Raw genomic sequence first — 19,889 nt, 5'->3', positions numbered from 1 at the left:
GGAGCCCGTTATGGGGCTCGATCCCAGGACCCTGAGATCATGACCTGAGCCGAAGGCAGACGCTTAACGACTGAGCCACTCAGGTGCCCCAAATATATTTATTTTTCAACCTAACATTGAGACCTGTGTACTTTTGTATATTAGCATAGTTTTCTTTAAAGACTTAATATCCATTGCCTTGCTAAACCTTTCCTAATTCTGTTGATAGAATTGACCATCCCTTCCTTTGTGGTCTCCCTGTACTGTGTTTATATTTATGTCAAAGCACCTAAAATAGTTTGTTGAACTTATTGTTCACGAACGTTTCCCTATTAGGCTCTGGAGTCTTAAATAGAGAGCTTGCCTCTCCCTTTTTGTATTTTGTAAACTTAGCCCATTTTCTGGCACATAGGAGGCATTGATAAATGCCTAAAAGTGTCATAAAATAGTGGGGAAAAAATCTAGTTAAGGAAGCTTAAGTTATAATCCCTAAATCACATGTGCCTACTTTTTTGGTTGTTTTTAGTAGTATTAATTTACACAATGTTTTGTTTTGTATCTTGTCTGTGCTCCAGCACCAACTACCTGGTGAGAAGCAGCAGTAGACCATGGGTAGCTCTGGGATCATTTTTAGAAGCACTTTCTAGAACCAGAACCCTAAACAAAAACACAAAAGAGGTGAATTTGACTCAGTTTGCCCCAGCTTCCTCTTGTGGAAACTCCCTTTTCCCACACACATTTTTTGACTTTTCAGAGCCTCTGTCTTGTCCCAGTAATTGTCCCATGTTCCAAATATTACTACCTTTTCCTGTTCCTATTTGTATCTCTTTAACCCCTTTTCTTCTTCTTTACATTTCAAACCTAGCCCCAACCTTCACTTTGATTTACAAACTGTTTCCAGAGATTTAAGCGTATAGTCCTCACACCGATCAAAGTGTAGGTGTGTGTGGGTGTTTGTATATTGTCACCACGCGTGCCTGACTTCTCTACCACCTCCCAGGCACCTCTTACCTTGCCGCACCAGACACTGGGAAGTAGAACAAGGGGCCCATTTAGAGCCTTTTTTTTTTTTTTTTTAAGTGGGGAAGAGATGCTTCTCTTCAAAAAAACTGGTGGAATTAATAAAGTCTATCTTGAACATGCATTTCTCTTTAAGTACCCTTCTCCCATCTTTACCTGCTACTTTGGAATTTCTTTTACTACTATTAAATATAAGTATCTCTTCTCTAGTGTGTGAAGAGCAGTGTTCATTCTTTTAAACATGTCATATTTAAACACTTCTTTTAAATGAGAAACATAAGGATCATATCTTGTTTCCAGTCCTATTTGCCATTTTTTCATAGAGTAGATGTGAATAATAATTATTTTTAATTGTGATGACTCTCATCTAAAATGCAACTGGTTTATCTTATCAGCTCTTCTACTAAAATTATGATCTAGTGTGCATTTGTTTAACCTCAGAAAAAAACAAGATTGATGGAAGGTACTTACATTTGCACAAGAAGTTTGCCAATGAAACTTCAACATTTTGCAAGATTCATCAAAAAGTCATATTAAACCATTAAGCCATAACTTGTCTTAAAATATTTTGGAAGGATAGAGAATTGAAATAATAAAAAATCCTACCAATAATCGATATTTTAAAAACATTATCTATCTATCTATTTATCTATCTACCTACCTATCATCTATCTATCCATCTAGCATCTATTTATCTATCGTCTATCTATCTACCTATCTATCTATCTATATCTATCTATCTATCTATCTATCATCTATCATCTGTCTATCAATCATCTACTATCATAGTTTAGTGTGTTCCTTGCTTGGCTTAGTGACAATACCTTGTAAGCATCCAAGAATAAATATCTAATGCCAAGATTTTTTTAAGAATAGAAAGGTTGAGAAACCACTGGGACAGAAACAGTAATGTTCAAATTTTCCAAGTGTTTTGTTACAAATTGGAGATGAGGGAATTGGAAAATATTTTTGAGGAACTCTCCTGTAAACCTGTAGGTGACAGAAAGATCAGTCTGTACTTTGTTAGTAAAGTGAAAGATAATTTTCACTCCATATTTAGGAATGAATTTTAAATGACGTGGGATATTTAACAAGATCCATTAACACTATTTCCTGAAATAAAATTGTTAGTTTTATTAAATATTAAATTTTCATTGCTTGATGATTTCTTAAGAATCTAATAACCTAAAAGTAAAGTTAAAGAAATGAAAATCTCTTCTCTTTTATTCCATTGTTTAAGAGTATACTGTGTGACCTCTTGATTTCTAGGGAACACAAACATAAGCTGTCCCACTACATTCTCAAGAGCTATTTGAGGAAAGATTTTTTTTTTTGAAATTATTGGAATTTTTTAAAAAAGATTTTTATTTATTTATTTATTTGAGAGAGAGAGCACACAAGCAGGGGGAGCGACAGGCAGAGGGAGAAGCAGGCTCCCCGCTGAGCAAGGAGCCTGATGCAAGACTTGATCCCAGGACCGTGGGATCATGACCTCAGCTGAAGGCAGATGCTTAACCGACTGAGCCACCCAGGCGTCCCTGAGGAAAGATTTTTCTTATATTTTGATAAAGAAACTGAGGCACAAAAACTCACTTAAAATTAATGCAGAAATCATTTTCTGTGATGGTTATCTTCATGTCTTTATGGTAATAGTAATAACTGCCTCCCTTGTAGAGGCCATTACTGATTCTAATTTGCAACAAAATTATTTTTGTAAATCACCAAAGTTGGTGTCATATCTTTCATGTTAATATCGCCCAGATCTTTGCTTTAAAATGACACTAATTACCTGGAAGTTTCTGTAAGGTAAAATATAAGTGTAATATCCTTGCCATTGATTTTTTTTGTTCTTCAAGGGAAAACCAAGCATTGAAGAGGTCATGAATTGTAAGTCATGTGACAAAAAGAAATTTTGAATCCTCTTATTGAGTGAAAAGAGGGATCTTCTCTAATCTAAAATTCCAGATATATGTGCATGTCATGAGATAAGTGTTTCCTATTTCTAGTAGCCATAGTCCTGGAAAGTAAGCCTGGAAAAGCAGAGTCGGAACTGGGAACACTGCCCTCACAACTTGTCTGAGGGATACTCTTGTGTTCTGTTCTGCCTGTGGAAGCTGTTGGCAAGAATGAGGAATTCTGGGATTGGGAAAGGTTGGTGCCTGTCTATAGTTGCAACTCAGTTGGAAGGAGTGGGTGTCCGTGCTGACCTTCTGAGGGGTGTGTTCTCCTTCCCCTTGCTTACCTCTTAGTTCAGTGACTATGGGATTGCCAGTCATAGGTAGTCACTGAATACTGCAAGTTATTGTTCCCTATAAATAGCTATGTCTTTAGTATCTTGCCCCATTTATGTCATGGGTGAATTTTGTTTGGAGTGCAAAATAGCTCAGTGATTTATTAATTTTCTTTTCCTGAGGGATGCCATGCTTTACTTTAGATTAGCTCATATTGCCAAAGTATAGTTGTTGTTGTTGTTGTTGTTGTTGTTGTTTTAAAGCACTTTAGCTTGTTTTTTTTTAAAGAGGTGTTATTTGGTTTGTTAAAAATATAGATATAGTTAATTATCTTATAGAATATATGTCTTTTTTTTTTCAGTGTTTAATCAATCATCCTCTTTGGCTTTGATGAACCTTTCAATTTGGAAGCTAGTAGAGCTTGTCATCATTCTTCAGAACCAGCAAATGGTTGATTTGAGGCAAGAGGAACATAGTTTAAAAAAGAAAATAAATCTGGCATTTGCTTAATAATTTGCCCTTTGCAGCAACGGAATCTTATCTGACCACCCACATTCATCTGGCTGCTGACGAGGTTCTTGCTTCAATTGCAGAAGCTATTTTCGTACCTTTTGTGTCTTTTGAGGAACCAAGTAGGCCTCCTTGCTTGTAATGATTCACGTCTCGAAGTGCACAGGGCGTCCTAAAGTGCTACTGTGTCGGTGTGGAATTGGAGTGGGGGTTAAAGCAAACTACTTCCTTCGAGCACTTTGAATGCTCACATCAGGTGGTACTGGATTAAGGCCCATTTTGCCATGTCTAGAATCATTAGTCCTTCCTGTGAGACACTAACTTGTCTGGAAGGAAAGGCAATATTTAAAAAAAAAATGAACAAATATACAATAACCACCTAAGGGTAATGTAACAATATTTTTATATGGGCCTTTTTGTACTGGGAGATAAACCGTCTAAAGATGGTTGATTGATGAATCTATTTGGATTAAGTCGGACTTTCCATGCCTGTCTTTGGATTAGAGTTGGGTAAATATTAATTCTAAGTATGAGAAAGTCCCTTTCTTTATTTCTTGTTAAGTCTCAGTATTTTAGTTTGGTTGGTTTTGGCTTCCTATTTCAGAAATTAATTTTAGCACAGAACATAACATTGCTGAAGTACACTATAGAAAAGAATTCACTACGAGGTTATCTGAGACTTCATCCTGTGGAGTTTAGTTGCTGATGCACCGTAAGAAGTTTGATGAGACTCTCCACTTTAAGGCAGGGCTGTGTCATGCGCTGTCCTGGCATAATTTCTAGTTCCAATACGTTAAGTTATAACCCTACCATTATTTTCCTCATTGCCTCCCCTTTTGCTGGTATAGGCAATTCTTTTTTGAATACAAGTACTTGTTCAAAAGATTGAAACTGTGTTAAAAGAGAGGAAATTTTTTTCTTTGAAAAAAAAAATGTCTTCTTGAGAGATCCGCTTCCAAATTTTCTTTCCTCAAGGAAAGCAGTTTCTGTGAATGAAGAATAAGGATGCCTCTTCAATTGACTACAAGTGCCATCGTTTAAAAAATCTTCTTGTTCATTTTCTAGATTCCCCGAAGTTGTGCATGAGTTCCTGTGGGAAGAGTCGGCATCGTGGAAAGCATCGATGATTGTGATGCCGTTTTTTGAAATGTGGATAACAGGTTGATAACTAAAATTTATCACTTTATTCTAATTGTTTTTACATTTAACTTGAAAAGTAGTTTTGGCCTATCATGTACCCATATGTAAACCAACTTTGTCATTAAATCTGGGAGGAAACAATGTATATGCCCTCTAGAGAGACAAGGGTTGTGAAGGTTTTGTTTTGTTTTGCAAACCAGTTTTAATTATAATTCCCTTAATTGAGATAACCTCATTTAAGAGAATTTCTTTCCTTTCTGGCAAAGTTTATTGTCATGTAAAATTCTACTTAGTGTATCCTAATTATTTTGGTTATACAATGGGTGAAACAAAATCACAATTGTAAAAAAAAAAATGCAAAAAACTTTTAGAATAAAATATTGAAAGTAGCAGGCTACAGTCAAAATAAGTCATAAATACCTTGACTAAATATGCAAACTATACAAACATCTGCAATCATGTCCTCAGTGTAGCCAGTGTGGAAAAATATATAGCTTAGTTTTCCATTAGGTTTTAAATATCAAATTGGATTTTAACGTATGTCAAATTAGAGGGTAATCATCAAAATATTTTTACTTTTCTCCAAAAGGTCCCTCAATCGCTTGGCAAGGTTTTATATAATATACAGTATCCTCCTCATATTGGCAACTTGCTTATTTTAGGGAGAACTAAGGTTGTTATGGGGATTTTTACTAATAAAAGAAGCATTTATAATGAATTTGGCTCTCAGCAAGGTGCCTTTTTTTAATCATCCTGTGGAAATAAGTCTGTATTCAGCTGGACTCTGGCAGTGGTCACAGTTTTTTGGTAGATCCTTTTCCCCCTTATCCAGTCCTCCTATGTGGTAGTGATTTGTGAAACCATCATTGTGCCCTGAGATGCTCATGTATTTCTTAAAATATTTGGTAATTGATCTCTGGCATTTTAAAAGCAAATATATGGAAACGGCCTCTAAGGTTTTATTCAGTAATTGCAATTTTAAGATGTGCATATTTGTTTACAAATATAATATCCCCCCAATTCTCAAAAAAAGGTCCAATAACCACTTTGGTTTTTAAAAATGGCTTATTATTAAAATTTTGGAAGTAGAGAGGTGGTGTTTGTTGCCAGTCATTTTATACCATTATTATTTAGGATGTTATTATTTGATGCGCACTTGACTTTTGCCACCACTCAAGTAATGATTAATTTCCTGAGGTAAAGCTTTTTTCTAAAATAGTGTTTTTCTAAGCAAAAGATCCCAGATTGACAACCCTGGATACTGTAAGCCTTTATTCATCTGCATAGCAAGCCTGTCTTCCTGCCAATCCCACCCAGCTGTTATCCTGAAGAGACCTCTGTTGAGGTCTATATGAGAGGCTGTTTCGGTGCCTTTCCTTTCAAGGCCTGTCTGAGGAAATTATTTAGCTGGGTGCCAAATTTATTCGAGTGGGACTGTGAAAAGTGGCCAAGGGAGAGGGCACACTTTTAGAAAAATGGCAACTCTTCCATGTAATAGCCACGCAGAGGATAATATCTTTTTCAACACTGTCCCCCTCTGAAAAATGTGCTTAAGCTGCCAGGCAGTGCCTGTCTTTACTGCCTAAAGGGCTCCTACTGGCTGGGGCACCAACCACAGGAAACCCCAGAGTCGTATCCTCCAACGAAATATCTCACTCCTTTCGTAGCACTCAAAGACATTGGGAAAATTTTAAATGTGAATGCGAAATTGTGTTTGGAATATCTCTCCTTTGGTGGCAATGGGTGCCAAAAATGACTCTGCGTGGGTTTGGTTACCATAAAAAGAAATCTCACAGAATGAAATAACTGGCTGGTTTTTTTTTTTTTTTTTTTATATGAGGATTGCTCTAATATTACATTTTTTAAACATATCAATTGATTGGGAAAACTGAAAATTTACTTTTAACTTTTAACATACATTTATTCGGAATATGAAAAATGAGATGTATCTCCGTGATAGAGAAGTAATATAGCTATAATTAACCACATTTCTGTGGGTTTTATAGCGCCAAGTAGATCTCTATTGAGAAAATGCAACTAAAGCTGCAGGTATATAGAAGGGTACATTTGATGGGTTGTAATAATATTATGAGGTCCAAAGAAACTATTTCCCTATTAATAAGCATTTTCGTACATTTAAACAATAAAACACAAGCTCAGGAATTTACCATTGTTGGTAGTTAGATTGCTCAGTAAAAGTATCACCTAACAAGAAAAGACGAATGTCATCATCACATCTTCGATTCAACTTTGAAAGCCTTGAGATTTTAAAAGTGAATTCTTTCCCTTATTGGAAGTTGAGGAGAGCAGCAAAGAGACTTTAGAACACTCCCAAATCCTGTTTAGTTTTAAAAAGACAAACACGCTATGCCCAATAATAGATCTACGCTACACACAATTTACATGGCAGATTTTTTCCCATTTCCAAGATAAAACAACTGTACACAAGAGATTAATGAAAAGAGTCCACATTTTTAATGGTTTAAGAATATGATCAGTATATTCCTCTAAGGACCCATCACTCATGTTTTTTCCCTTCTATTTGTCTCCATATACCTCAGAAACTGCAAGAAGGAAAGTGATTTTATGGATAGCAGTTATTTGAAGGCTCTCCGAGGCTGGTGTTGAAGAGAAATACTATATTCTCAACTATGTTTAAAATCTAATGTAAAAGGTGCATGTGAAATAGGGATGGTTTCCAATTCCCTCTTGGTATTCTTAAGCTTTTCACTGAAGTGAGAAGTTAGACACTGAGATTCAGAGGAAGGTAGACCAGAGGGATCCCCAGTCCTGCTGAGACCTCTAGCTCAGGCAGACAGAATGTACGAACTCCTGTATGACCTGGAGTAGGGAGCATGTTTCAAGTGATCATCCAGTTTCATGATAAGATGGTAGGACATCTTAGGCAGGCTTGTCTTTAGAAATTTAAAAGGAAGAGGTTTCCCTGACAGAAGCTATTTGCATAATTGAGTCAATGTATTTTTTGACTGGGATCAAAGTTTTGAATTTTAAAATTTTCTGGATAATAAATGCTGTTGGAATATAGGATGGCCCTAGTGAATATCAGCAAAATTGATTTTTTAAATAAAACAGTAGATTTGACTTTTTCTGATTAGGCTCTTTTCCTAAAACTTAAATCCCACAATTAAGTAAACATTCTAGGTAATTTTTGTTCTGACCATGAAATATCGGCTTTTGAATCTTCTGTATGTCACTTTTCTTCATCTTGTGGTTCATTCTTTAATAGCAAAATAGTATTGCCTTTGTGTGAATTTAATTTGTGCGTCTCTTTTTTACAATATGTTCTTAATGAATAAAAATTCTATATGTATTGTTTAGGGTGTAATGGTTTTAATTTACTACTGTATACCACAGAAATCAAATCTGTCTGATTTATAAAGATATTACCTCATTGCTAAATGAAAACATTATATTCTATTTAATTTCTAAATATATTATTCCAATCCTGTTTTTCATAAAGTTTTATGTAATTATTTAATTTGAAGTCAGTATTGTAAGCAAAATTATATATCTGGGTAAACCAATGAATGGGAAGTGACCATACGCCTAATTTTCACTTGTGAGCTGCTTCTTCCTTTCCTTAGAAAGAAATGCTTTTCAAAGAACAAAATAAAACAATTGTTTGTCATGATAATTTGTCATGTTCTCACGAGACGCTGTCCTCATAATACTGTTCTTAAATACTTTATATTTTTACAATGTATAAATACCTTATATTTATATAATATACAGATTTTGAACATTATTTAAATTATGGATTTGTGTGATTTCTAGGAAGTGGCATTTTGAGGTCACTTTCTATAGTACAACCGTGCAAAACTCATATATTCTCCCAGGACCATGAAAAATTTAAGCACTGGAAATACTGACGTCCAAGGGACAATATTTAGGAGAAAGTATTATTGAAGATGTATTATTTTAAGTTATGATAAAACTTACTAGCAGAGGTGGATGGGTGAGGTGAGACCTTGTAGGCTTGGAGGTGAGCCAAACCTGGGTTTGATTTTGGTTCTGACAGTCACCGTCCCTAAGGATCATCCTCCACTGTCCAATAGGTGTAATAACACTTATAGGGTCGTCATGAAGAGCCAATAAGATAACACATATGAAGCTCTGTACCAGTATCTGACATGTGGTAAATGCGCAATAAACAACAAACATTATCATTGTTATTACTAGCGATGGATCTGCATACACAGGTCAATATCATGTAAAATATTACATGTGAAAAGTAACTTAGAAATTATTCAGTTCAAGCTCTGACTGCTAGTTAAGGAAAGGCTCACAAATGTTCCTGTCGAATTGAAAATACACTGTACCTCCATCTTAGAGGGGGCTATTCACCATTAAAAGTCTAACAGTGGTTGTATCTACATAAACCTTAAATATTTAGTTCATTAGAGAAAAAATTCAGTCAATTTGGGTTTGACATTGCATATTCTTGTTAGCATAGTTATTCTAACTGACTGAAGTAAATTTGCATTGCAGTATTATAAGGCCATTACTTCTTTCAGTTTTTGTCTTATTACCTATAAAGGGATGCAGAGGAAGATCACTGTGGGGGAAAAATTCAGTCCTATAGTAAAACCTCCCATCAAACCAAAGTTGATATGCTTGTTGTTTAGTTTTTCCAGCTACCGCTTTACAAATCTCTGGCTCTTAGCAGAAGGATTTTGATTACAGATGTCTTGCTACAAATATCTGGGGGCTACTGATTTCTCACCCAAAGACTCATTGTTTCTCCGGCTCAGGTCATGATCTCAGGGTTGTGAGATCCAGCCCAGAGTTGGGCTCCACTCAGCAGGGAGTCTGCTTGAGATTCTTTCCCTCTGCCCCTCCCTGCGCTACCCACCTCCTGCTTGTGCTCTCTCTCTCTCCCTAAAAAAAAAAAAAAGAAAACAAAACAAAAGAAAAATAAACAAAAAGAAAAATTACCAATAATCATAAAGTAAAAAGTAGAAATTTCTTTCCTGCCCCTTCTTCTGACTCCCTGATTCTACTTCTGCAATTTAACTAGAGTTAAAAGCTGTTTGGCACCCCTGTAGAAATTTTCTGTTTATCACATGTTTCTCTTATACACAAATAGGATTATCAAATGCATCCTAAGGGGCAATGAGTTGTTTTGTTTTTTTTTTTAACATTCAATGTTACTATCTTCTGGATGAGTTCCTATATGGGTACTTATTGCTGTACTTTATTTTTTTAAATGGCTGAGTTTATGATGGAGCCATATTTTATTTAAGCTGTCCTTGTATGCATATCTTTGTGCACTTGTGCAGGTACATTTGTAAGAATAAATTTCCAGAAATGGAATTTCTGGGTCAAAGGTATGTGCTTTCTTACTTTGATAAACACTGCCACATTGCCTATCAGGGAAACATCTCAATTTTCATCATAATTGATAGAGTTGAGCACTGAAGTTCTTAGAATCCTCTGGGTATGACAGTGGCCATTCACTTATGGAAGATGAGTATACACTTAAAATCTAACTGTTTCTAAGTTGTCAATTTTCCCCGAGCCATTCACAGCCATTTGCAGAACTCCTTGATTTGTTGTGATGTAAATTTAAATGTGCAAACCTATAGGTTCAATAAAAAAACCCCACTATTCTCCACTTTTTAATATTTAAGGAATTAGGGGCGCCTTGGTGGCTCAGTCAGTTAAGTGTCTGACTTCGACTCAGGTCATGATCTCAAAATCCTGGGATCGAGCCCCTCATGGGGCTCTCTGCTCAGTGGGGAGTCTGCTTGTCCCTCTCCCTCTGCCTCTCCCCCTACCTTTGCTCTCTGTCTCGCAAATAAATAAATAAATAAAACATTTAAAAAATATTTAAGGAATTGGAACCAGGCTAATTGTGTCAAAAAACTAAGGTGTTTTGATATAATAATCTTATATATTAGAAAATACTACTCTAAATTTTTAATAATTTTTTCTCTCTCAGTTGTTTTTGGACACAGTGTCAATATAAAGCTTACTGCTTTAGTGTAGTGTATTCAGAACAGTCACTGGTTAATCTTTTTTTCTTTAGGGCACATTACATTGTTAACCCTATTATGTACATGAACGTTAAACTGACCTTTATATACAGCAGTGTTGTGATTTCATGGAACAATTTTTCCTAACTGTGTTTATTTTCTACCCAGGAAGCGTCAAGACAATCATGTCCATGAGAATGCTAAACCATTCAGGTAATCATTACATTTTTAAACTGTCCCCAAAATATGTTTTGTTTTTCATATTATGAAGGTTTTATAATCGTTTATTTGGATGTACTTTCCTGCCTTTTCCAAAGTTCTGGGACAATCTTAATTCTTACAGCCTTAGTCTAGCTCTTTTAATCACCGGTTTTAATCTATAAAATATATCTGTATTGTGTGTTAATATAAATATAGGTATATGTAAAATATATTTTATGTAATATATTTTACATATATTTATTTTATTTTACATATAAAATATATTTGTACATATATTAATCTATAAAACATGTCCATATAGAGAAATATGTAGTACACTTAAGCATGCAAGTCATACAACTTGATTAGAAATAGCTCCATGTTTATTTAGTGAAGGCTTTTAAAAATCTTATGATTTTATAAATAATATCTATCAAAAGCTTTCTTTTAAATACTTTTCTAACCAAAATTAAGGAGTATTTAAAAGGATGACCAAAATTAAAGCACTGAAGAAATGTATGCTTATGACTTAATGCCATGTTTGAAATTAATATCCTTTAATTGTGGAACTAATGTAACAGCTATAAAAAGTATTCCTTGGAAGGGCACCTGGGTGGCAAAGTCAGCTGAGCCTCTGACTCATGGTTTTCTCTCAGGTTACAATCTCAGGGTCATTAGATCAGGTCCCACGTCGGGCTCTGCGCTCAACATGGAGTCTGCTTGAGATTCTCTCTCCCTTTCCATCTGCCCCCCCCATACTCTCTCTAAAGTAAATAAATAAATCTTTTTAAAAAAAATATTCCTTAGAGTAAAAATCATTTTCAATTTATCCAATGTCAGGCTGGCTATTTAGGATTGGTTTTGGTTTCTAACTCGATAACTATTATGACGATCTCTTTGTGTTTCTTTTTCTTTCAGATCATTTTATCTTAGTGAAACTGGCAACTGAACTTTACTCTAGTTGATGGGCAAAATTTCTCCCAGACTATTCATCACAATTTCATGCTAGTTGAAAATATTCAAATGCCATAAGAAATCTTTATAGATTTGCACTTAGCTTTTGGATGGACATTTCTACAATGGAGAGAACTGTGTTATAACCCTGGTCCAAGGACATTACCATCGAATGCCCATAAGACTACGGGGTGGGTGTGGAAGGTTCCAAAGAGAAGGAGCAATCAGCAAGTTTGCAGACACCCTGGAACATGGAAGTAAACAAGCTCTGAAAAGCACAGCTTTGAAGACACTCCATGAGTCTGCACGGCTTTCAAGTGAACTAGCACTTAAGACCTTGTAACAAAATGGACACCGGGGACACAGCTCTTGGACAAAAAGCTACCTCAAGGTCTGGAGAAACTGATAAGGCATCAGGTAGATGGAGACAGGAACAATCAGCTGTTATTAAGATGAGCACTTTTGGCAGCCAAGAAGGACAGCGGCAACCACAAATAGATCCTGAGCAAATTGGAGACACAGCATCAGCACAACTTTTTGGTTCTGGGAAACTGGCCTCACCTAGCGACGTGGCACAGCAAGTCACAGAGAAGCAATACCCACCGCACCATCCGAGTCCTTACTCATGCCAACATTCACTCTCTTTCCCTCAGCACTCATTGCCACAGGGGGTCATGCACAGCAACAAGCCACATCAGAGCCTCGAAGGCCCTCCGTGGCTTTTCCCTGGCCCTTTGCCATCTGTTGCCTCCGAGGACTTATTTTCTTTTCCTATACATGGCCACAGTGGTGGTTACCCTAGAAAAAAGATTTCAAGTCTGAACCCTGCTTATAGCCAATACTCTCAGAAAAGTATCGAACAGTCGGAGGATGCTCACAAGAAAGAGCACAAACCCAAAAAGCCCGGCAAATACATTTGCCCCTACTGCAGCAGGGCATGTGCCAAACCAAGCGTACTGAAAAAACACATCAGGTCCCATACTGGTGAGCGGCCATATCCATGTATACCTTGTGGTTTCTCGTTCAAGACAAAGAGCAATTTGTACAAGCACAGGAAGTCACATGCCCATGCAATTAAGGCAGGATTAGTCCCTTTCACAGAGTCAGCTGTATCTAAATTGGACCTAGAGGCTGGTTTTATTGATGTAGAAGCAGAAATACATTCAGACGGTGAGCAGAGTACAGACACAGATGAGGAGAGCTCTTTGTTTATTGAGGCTTCTGAGAAAATGAGTCCTGGCCCACCAATCCCGTTGGATCTTGCCAGCAGAGGTGGCTATCATGGGTCACTGGAAGAATCACTGGGAGGTCCAATGAAAGTGCCGATTTTGATTATCCCCAAAAGTGGGATTCCTTTACCTAATGAAAGCTCTCAGTATATAGGCTCTGATATGCTACCAAATCTTTCTCTAAATACTAAGCCTGATGATTCTCACACAGTGAAACAGAAACTTGCACTAAGACTGTCAGAGAAAAAAGGACAAGATTCTGAGCCATCTCTAAACCTTCTGAGCCCACACAGTAAAGGAAGCACTGACTCCGGTTACTTTTCTCGCTCAGAAAGTGCAGAGCAGCAGATAAGCCCTCCAAACACAAATGCAAAGTCTTATGAAGAAATCATCTTTGGAAAATACTGTCGGCTTAGTCCCAGAAATACACTCAGTGTTACAACGGCAAGCCAGGAGCGTGCCACAATGGGGAGGAAGGGCATGATGGAATCATTACCTCACGTAAATACCAGGTTAGATGTCAAGATGTTTGAAGACCCTGTTTCACAGCTGATCCCAAGCAAGGGAGAAATCGACCCCAGTCAAACAAGCATGCCGAAATCCACGAAATTCAACAGCGAATCTAGACAATCCCAGACTATCCCATCATCTATCAGGAATGAAGGAAAGCTGTTCCCTGCGAATTTCCAAGGCAGCAACCCAATTCTCTTAGAAGCTCCTGTGGACTCTTCACCCCTCATTAGAAGCAACTCGATGCCAACTTCTTCGGCAACTCATCTAAGTATTCCTCCCTCTTTGAGAGGAAGTCACTCATTTGATGAAAGGATGACTGGTTCCGATGATGTGTTCTATCCAGGGACTGTAGGAATACCCCCTCAGCGCATGTTAAGAAGACAGGCTGCATTTGAGCTGCCTTCAGTACAAGAGGGGCACATGGAGGCAGAACACCATGGCAGAACATCAAAGAGTATCACAGGCTTATCCTTGAAGGAAAAGAAATTGATTTCTGGGGATCGGATGGGGTATGACTATGATGTCTGCCGGAAACCCTACAAGAAGTGGGAAGACTCTGAGACATCAAAGCAAGGCTACAGGGACATTTCCTGCTTAAGCTCTTTAAAACATGGGGGTGAATATTTTATGGATCCCTCGGTGCCATTGCAGGGAGTGCCAACCATGTTTGGAACTACATGTGAAAATAGAAAACGCCGGAAAGAGAAGAGTGTAGGAGATGAGGAAGACACCCCCATGATTTGTAGCAGCATTGTGAGCACTCCCATGGGCATAATGACCTCAGATTATGACCCCAAGTTGCAGATGCAGGAAGGAGTAAGAGGGGGATTTGCCATGTCTGGACACGAGAACCCTTCTCATGGTCACTCTGAGCGCTTTGACCCCTGTCGACCCCAACTCCAATCTGGAAGCCCATCTCTTGGGTCCGAGGAATCACCCTTGGCCACTGATTCAGACAAGATGTCAGATCTAGGGGGCAGGAAGCCTCCTGGAAATGTGATTTCTGTTATTCAGCACACAAACTCGCTGAGCCGACCCAATTCATTTGAAAGGTCTGAGTCCGCTGAACTGGTGGCTAGTGCACAGGATAAAGCCTCTTCACCTTCCGAGACCTGTGACAGTGAGATTTCTGAAGCCCCGGTGAGTCCAGAGTGGGCTCCACCGGCAGACAGTGCCGAAAGTGGGGGGAAGCCCTCCCCTTCCCAGCAGGCTCAGCAGCAGTCCTACCACGCACAGCCCAGGCTGGTCCGCCAGCACAACATTCAGGTTCCTGAGATTCGAGTGACCGAGGAGCCTGATAAACCAGAGAAGGAGAAAGACACCCAGAGTAAAGAACTGGAAAAGCCTGTGGAGGAATTTCAGTGGCCCCAGAGAAGCGAGACCCTTTCCCAGCTCCCAGCTGAGAAGTTGCCACCCAAAAAGAAGCGTTTACGCCTTGCAGATATGGAGCACTCTTCAGGGGAATCCAGCTTCGAATCCACAGGAACTGGCCTCTCCCGCAGCCCCAGTCAGGAAAGCAACTTGTCCCATAGCTCCAGTTTTTCAATGTCTTTCGAAAGAGAAGAAACCATTAAGCTTGCCGCACCTCCTAAGCAAGATGAGTTTGGGAAGCATTCAGAGTTTTTGACTGTCCCTGCCGGTTCCTACTCATTGTCTGTCCCGGGTCACCACCACCAAAAGGAGATGCGGCGCTGCTCGTCCGAGCAGATGCCTTGTCCTCACCCAACTGAGGTTCCAGAAATCCGGAGCAAATCCTTTGATTATGGGAATCTGTCCCATGCTCCGATGGCAGGGGCTTCGGCCGCCACATTATCTCCCTCGCGGGAGAGGAAGAAATGCTTTCTGGTGCGGCAGGCGTCCTTCAGCGGTTCTCCGGAGATTGCCCAGGGTGAGGCTGGGGCAGATCTGAGTGTGAAGCAGGAGCAGATGGAGCACCTGCACGCTGGCCTCAGGGCCACGTGGCACCACGTCCCCACCTCTGTGCTGCCTCCTCTCCAGGCGGAGGACCCCGGGAAGCAGGTTGTGGGGCCTTGTGGCCAGCTGAGCTCCGGGCCACTCCACTTGGCCCAACAACAGATCATGCACATGGACAGTCAGGAATCTCTGAGAAATCCCTTGATACAACCAACATCCTACATTGCAAGCAAGCACTTGTCTGAGCAGCCGCACTTATTTCCACATCAAGAGACTATTCCATTTTCTCCAATCCAGAATGCCTTGTTTCAGTTTCAATATCCTACTGTCTGTATGGTTCATTTACCAGCTCAGCAGCCTCCCTGGTGGCAGGCCCATTTCCCACATCCCCTTGTGCAGCACCCTCAAAAGAGCTATGGCAAGCCTTCTTTCCAGGCAGAAATCCATCCTAGCTATCCCTTAGAGCATGTTGCAGAGCACACTGGAAAGAAATCTGCTGATTATGTGCACACAAAAGAGCAGACTTACCCATGTTATTCAGGAACATCAGGGCTACACTCAAAGAACATTCTTCCAAAGTTTCCATCAGACCAGAGCACCAAGTCACCTGATACTCCCTCCGAGCAGGTTCTGCAAGAAGATTTTGCATCAGCAAATGCTGGGCCTTTACAGTCCTTACCAGGAACAGTGGTTCCTGTTAGGATCCAGACCCATGTCCCATCCTACGGGAGTGTCATGTACACAAGCATTTCTCAGATACTTGGGCAGAACAGTCCTGCAATTGTCATATGCAAAGTCGATGAGAATACTACCCAAAGAACACTGGTGACCAATGCGGCCATGCAAGGGATAGGATTCAACATTGCCCAGGTGTTGGGGCAGCATGCAGGCTTAGAAAAATACCCCATCTGGAAAGTACCTCAGACCTTGCCCCTCGGCTTGGAATCCTCAATCCCCTTATGTTTACCTTCCACCTCTGACAGCGTGGCCACCCTGGGAGGTAGCAAGCGTATGCTTTCTCCAGCCAGCAGCTTAGAACTCTTCATGGAAACAAAGCAGCAGAAAAGGGTCAAAGAAGAAAAGATGTATGGACAGATCGTCGAGGAACTCAGTGCTGTGGAGCTAACCAGCTCAGACATCAAGAAGGATATGACACGCCCACAGAAACCCCAACTGGTTCGACAAGGTTGTGCTTCTGAGCCAAAGGATGGCTTGCAGTCGGGGTCATCTTCCTTCTCCTCGCTGTCCCCTTCCTCATCTCAAGACCATCCATCTGCCAGCATGCCCTTGAGGGAGCCATTCCTGCCCAACTCCAGGGCACCCTCTCTAGGCCAGAAGTCCAGTGGGCCTTCTGAAAGCAGAGAGTCTTCAGATGAACTTGATATTGATGAGACAGCATCTGATATGAGCATGAGCCCACAGAGCTCCTCGTTGCCTCCAGGAGACAGTCAGCTTGAAGAGCAAGGAAAGGGCCAGAAGCTGCCTGTTGGCATGCTGGTGCACATGGCCTCTGGCCCAAGCAGGAAAATGGCAAACTCAACTCTTCTTTTCACGGATGTGGCCGATTTCCAGCAGATTCTTCAGTTCCCTAGTCTGCGGACGACAACTACTGTGAGTTGGTGCTTCTTGAATTATACAAAACCCAATTACGTGCAACAGGCCACCTTCAAATCCTCGGTTTATGCTTCATGGTGCATTAGTTCCTGTAACCCAAACCCATCAGGATTGAACACCAAGACCACTCTGGCTCTTTTGAGGTCCAAGCAAAAAATCACTGCAGAGATTTATACTCTGGCTGCTATGCACAGACCTGGAACTGGCAAGCTTACATCATCAAGTGCTTGGAAGCAGTTTGCTCAGGTAATGGATACCATTTCTAGAAGCACTGTAGTGTGGATTTGCTTGCTGGGCAGTATACATAGGGAAGGACATAAGGTCTGAAACGTACAAGTGAAATGAAGGTCAGAGTTGGGGGGAACCCTCCGTGACACTGATTTCCCTTCCCTAGTAAGAGAAGAAGCTGCTGACCAAGCACTGGGTCCTGGGGAAGTCTCTCCTTCATCCAGGTGCCATGGAATTCTACCACTGAGACCAATTCCTTTGGGTTCTTCTCCTTTCTGGCCTGTGTTAATGCCTAGCGGATCCAGTTTTCTCTTGATATGAGGAATTCAGGGGATTGTGAAATTTGGATACAGGACGTAGAACATTGTCAATATGGGAATGGACACTGAATGGAAAGATCCGGAAGGAGGTGTGCAGGTGTCAGAACTGAACTTCGCAAACTCCAGAGGGAGTGTTCCCATTGACAATACTTTATACCAAAATTTATTTTCTCTATTTCTCTCCCAAAACTCATTTTTTCGGGTGGTTATCTGATTTGTTCCTACATGAACGATATTTCACACATAAAATTACAAAAATACTAATGGGGCACTTTGGAATTTTTGCTAAATTATTAATGAAACAAATAGAGGGTTTAAAAATCTATTTTACTTAATCCAGTTACCATTTCCCTTCAACAATTTTTGAAAATGTGTCCTTAATTGATAATTGTTTTCATTGCTACTTCAGAATGTAGAACATGTTTTCTGTTTTTATTAGTGTTGCACAGAATAAGTGACAACAGGGCAGGATTATTTTTTAACAAAATGTTGGATAATTCCGTAAAAGCTATCATTCTTCTCTGATTTTATCCTTAGCATCCCTTATTTTATGTGAACGGGCTATGACCTTTTAGAATGGAATTTAGACTAATTTTCAGAGATCAGAGAAGGGTGGAATGTGTGGGTTTCTCCTATGTCTTAGAGAAACCATATGAAATGATTCTCTCTTTTGTCCTACAGATGAAACCTGATGCATCCTTTTTATTTGGCAGCAAACTAGAAAGAAAACTAGTTGGAAATATCTTAAAGGAAAGGGGGAAAGGAGATATTCATGGAGATAAAGATATTGGATCCAAACAAACGGAGCCAATCCGAATTAAAATCTTTGAAGGAGGGTAAGGAAACATACGTGCATGTGTGAAACATTCGGTTCTAAGTCAGAGCAAATGGTCACGATGTACACATGGCAAAACTAGTATCTACTCTGGTTGGAAGTATAAGGTGAATTCCTTCTCTATTCACATTTCTGAAGTCTGGCTGGTAATAGAAAATGAGTTCATGTCCTTGCTTTTAATGGCTTACTTTCAGTGAAAATGTCCCTGTTACATAAGGTTTGAGCTTCTGCTTTAAATTTTCACACCTCTCATGCACTATGAAATCAACTAAATTGATAGACTCTTGATGTCATCTAAGCTTGTTCATTCTTTAATATTATTTTTATGGGCATTTTTTTGGTATGTAATATTAATGGACATATTTTATTCTGTGTTTACAAAAATACAATCATGTACACTCATGTATAATCCTAGGAACTAGTTAATTTGATGGTTCATTTTATTGCTTTTATTATTAACTAAACTCCAGACTTTGTCGGGAATTCATGAGTTCCATCAGTGTCCTGTTTCTGTCCCAGGATCCAAGCCAGGGTACCACACTGCATTTAGTTATCATGTTTTCTTTGTCTCTTCCAGTTTGTGGCAGTCTCTCTGTCTTTGGAAATTTCTTTTTAAATGTTGAATCCTGAGTTGTAGAAACACAAGTGGTAAAGTCCAATGACTTTGACATCAGTAGAGTAAAGAAAAATTATACATGTGTGTAACATCCAGTTTTAGATTTCAATAGAAATATATTTTCAATCCAGTCAGCCACATGAGAGAAAAAGCTCCAACTTATGCTATTAAAATTTAAAAATATTAAAGCATATTAACCACATTTGGGGGATTATGTTGTAACTAGCCTTATTTCTACAATAGATCTATAATTTACATGTTTCCATGAACATGAATTTATTCCAGTTACATTTGGGAGACAGAATAATGTTATCTATTTGATTATAAAATGTTGAATGTTTACTGATATGAAATATCTATTTCTCATGTAGATTCACCAGTTTGGCGATGAATTATTAAAGTTGTTTTCCTCTTAGTGTTGGCCCCTCTGGTTGTCTAGTATTTTCACCACTGAAACCACAGTTGCATGGAGTCTTAAAGCATGTCTTGATATTTTTTTGACATCCTTCATCTTTTAACACAAACGAGAGAAATACAGATTTTATCTTTCCTCAGAGACTGAGAGGTCCCTGTGACTGAATCAACACCC

At 39.1% G+C, this 19,889-nt stretch overlaps 1 protein-coding gene across 2 annotated transcripts in view; it reads left to right on the top strand.

Moving 5' to 3' along the window:
- HIVEP2 (HIVEP zinc finger 2) overlaps positions 1-19,889 on the top strand; it is an 88,025-nt gene that overhangs the window by 51,309 nt on the left and 16,827 nt on the right. Inside the window, exons 2-5 of one of the 2 annotated variants that reach the window (XM_034990845.1) lie at positions 4,806-4,900; positions 11,045-11,089; positions 11,996-17,547; positions 18,531-18,685. In XM_034990845.1, the coding sequence (XP_034846736.1) occupies positions 12,379-17,547; positions 18,531-18,685 (5,324 nt within the window). In that variant the 5' untranslated portion in view covers positions 4,806-4,900; positions 11,045-11,089; positions 11,996-12,378. Of the gene's footprint in view, positions 1-3,591; positions 4,901-11,044; positions 11,090-11,995; positions 17,548-18,530; positions 18,686-19,889 lie in introns of those variants that run through there. The other variant, XM_034990846.1, reaches the window with a different exon arrangement.

Source organism: Mirounga leonina, unplaced genomic scaffold (genome assembly GCF_011800145.1).
Source record: "Mirounga leonina isolate KUSES-001 unplaced genomic scaffold, KU_Mleo_1.0 Mir_53, whole genome shotgun sequence".
NCBI classification, from domain to species: domain Eukaryota; kingdom Metazoa; phylum Chordata; class Mammalia; order Carnivora; family Phocidae; genus Mirounga; species Mirounga leonina.
Note: the sequence above shows the minus strand (reverse complement) of the source record. Positions and strands in the feature narration are given on the sequence as shown.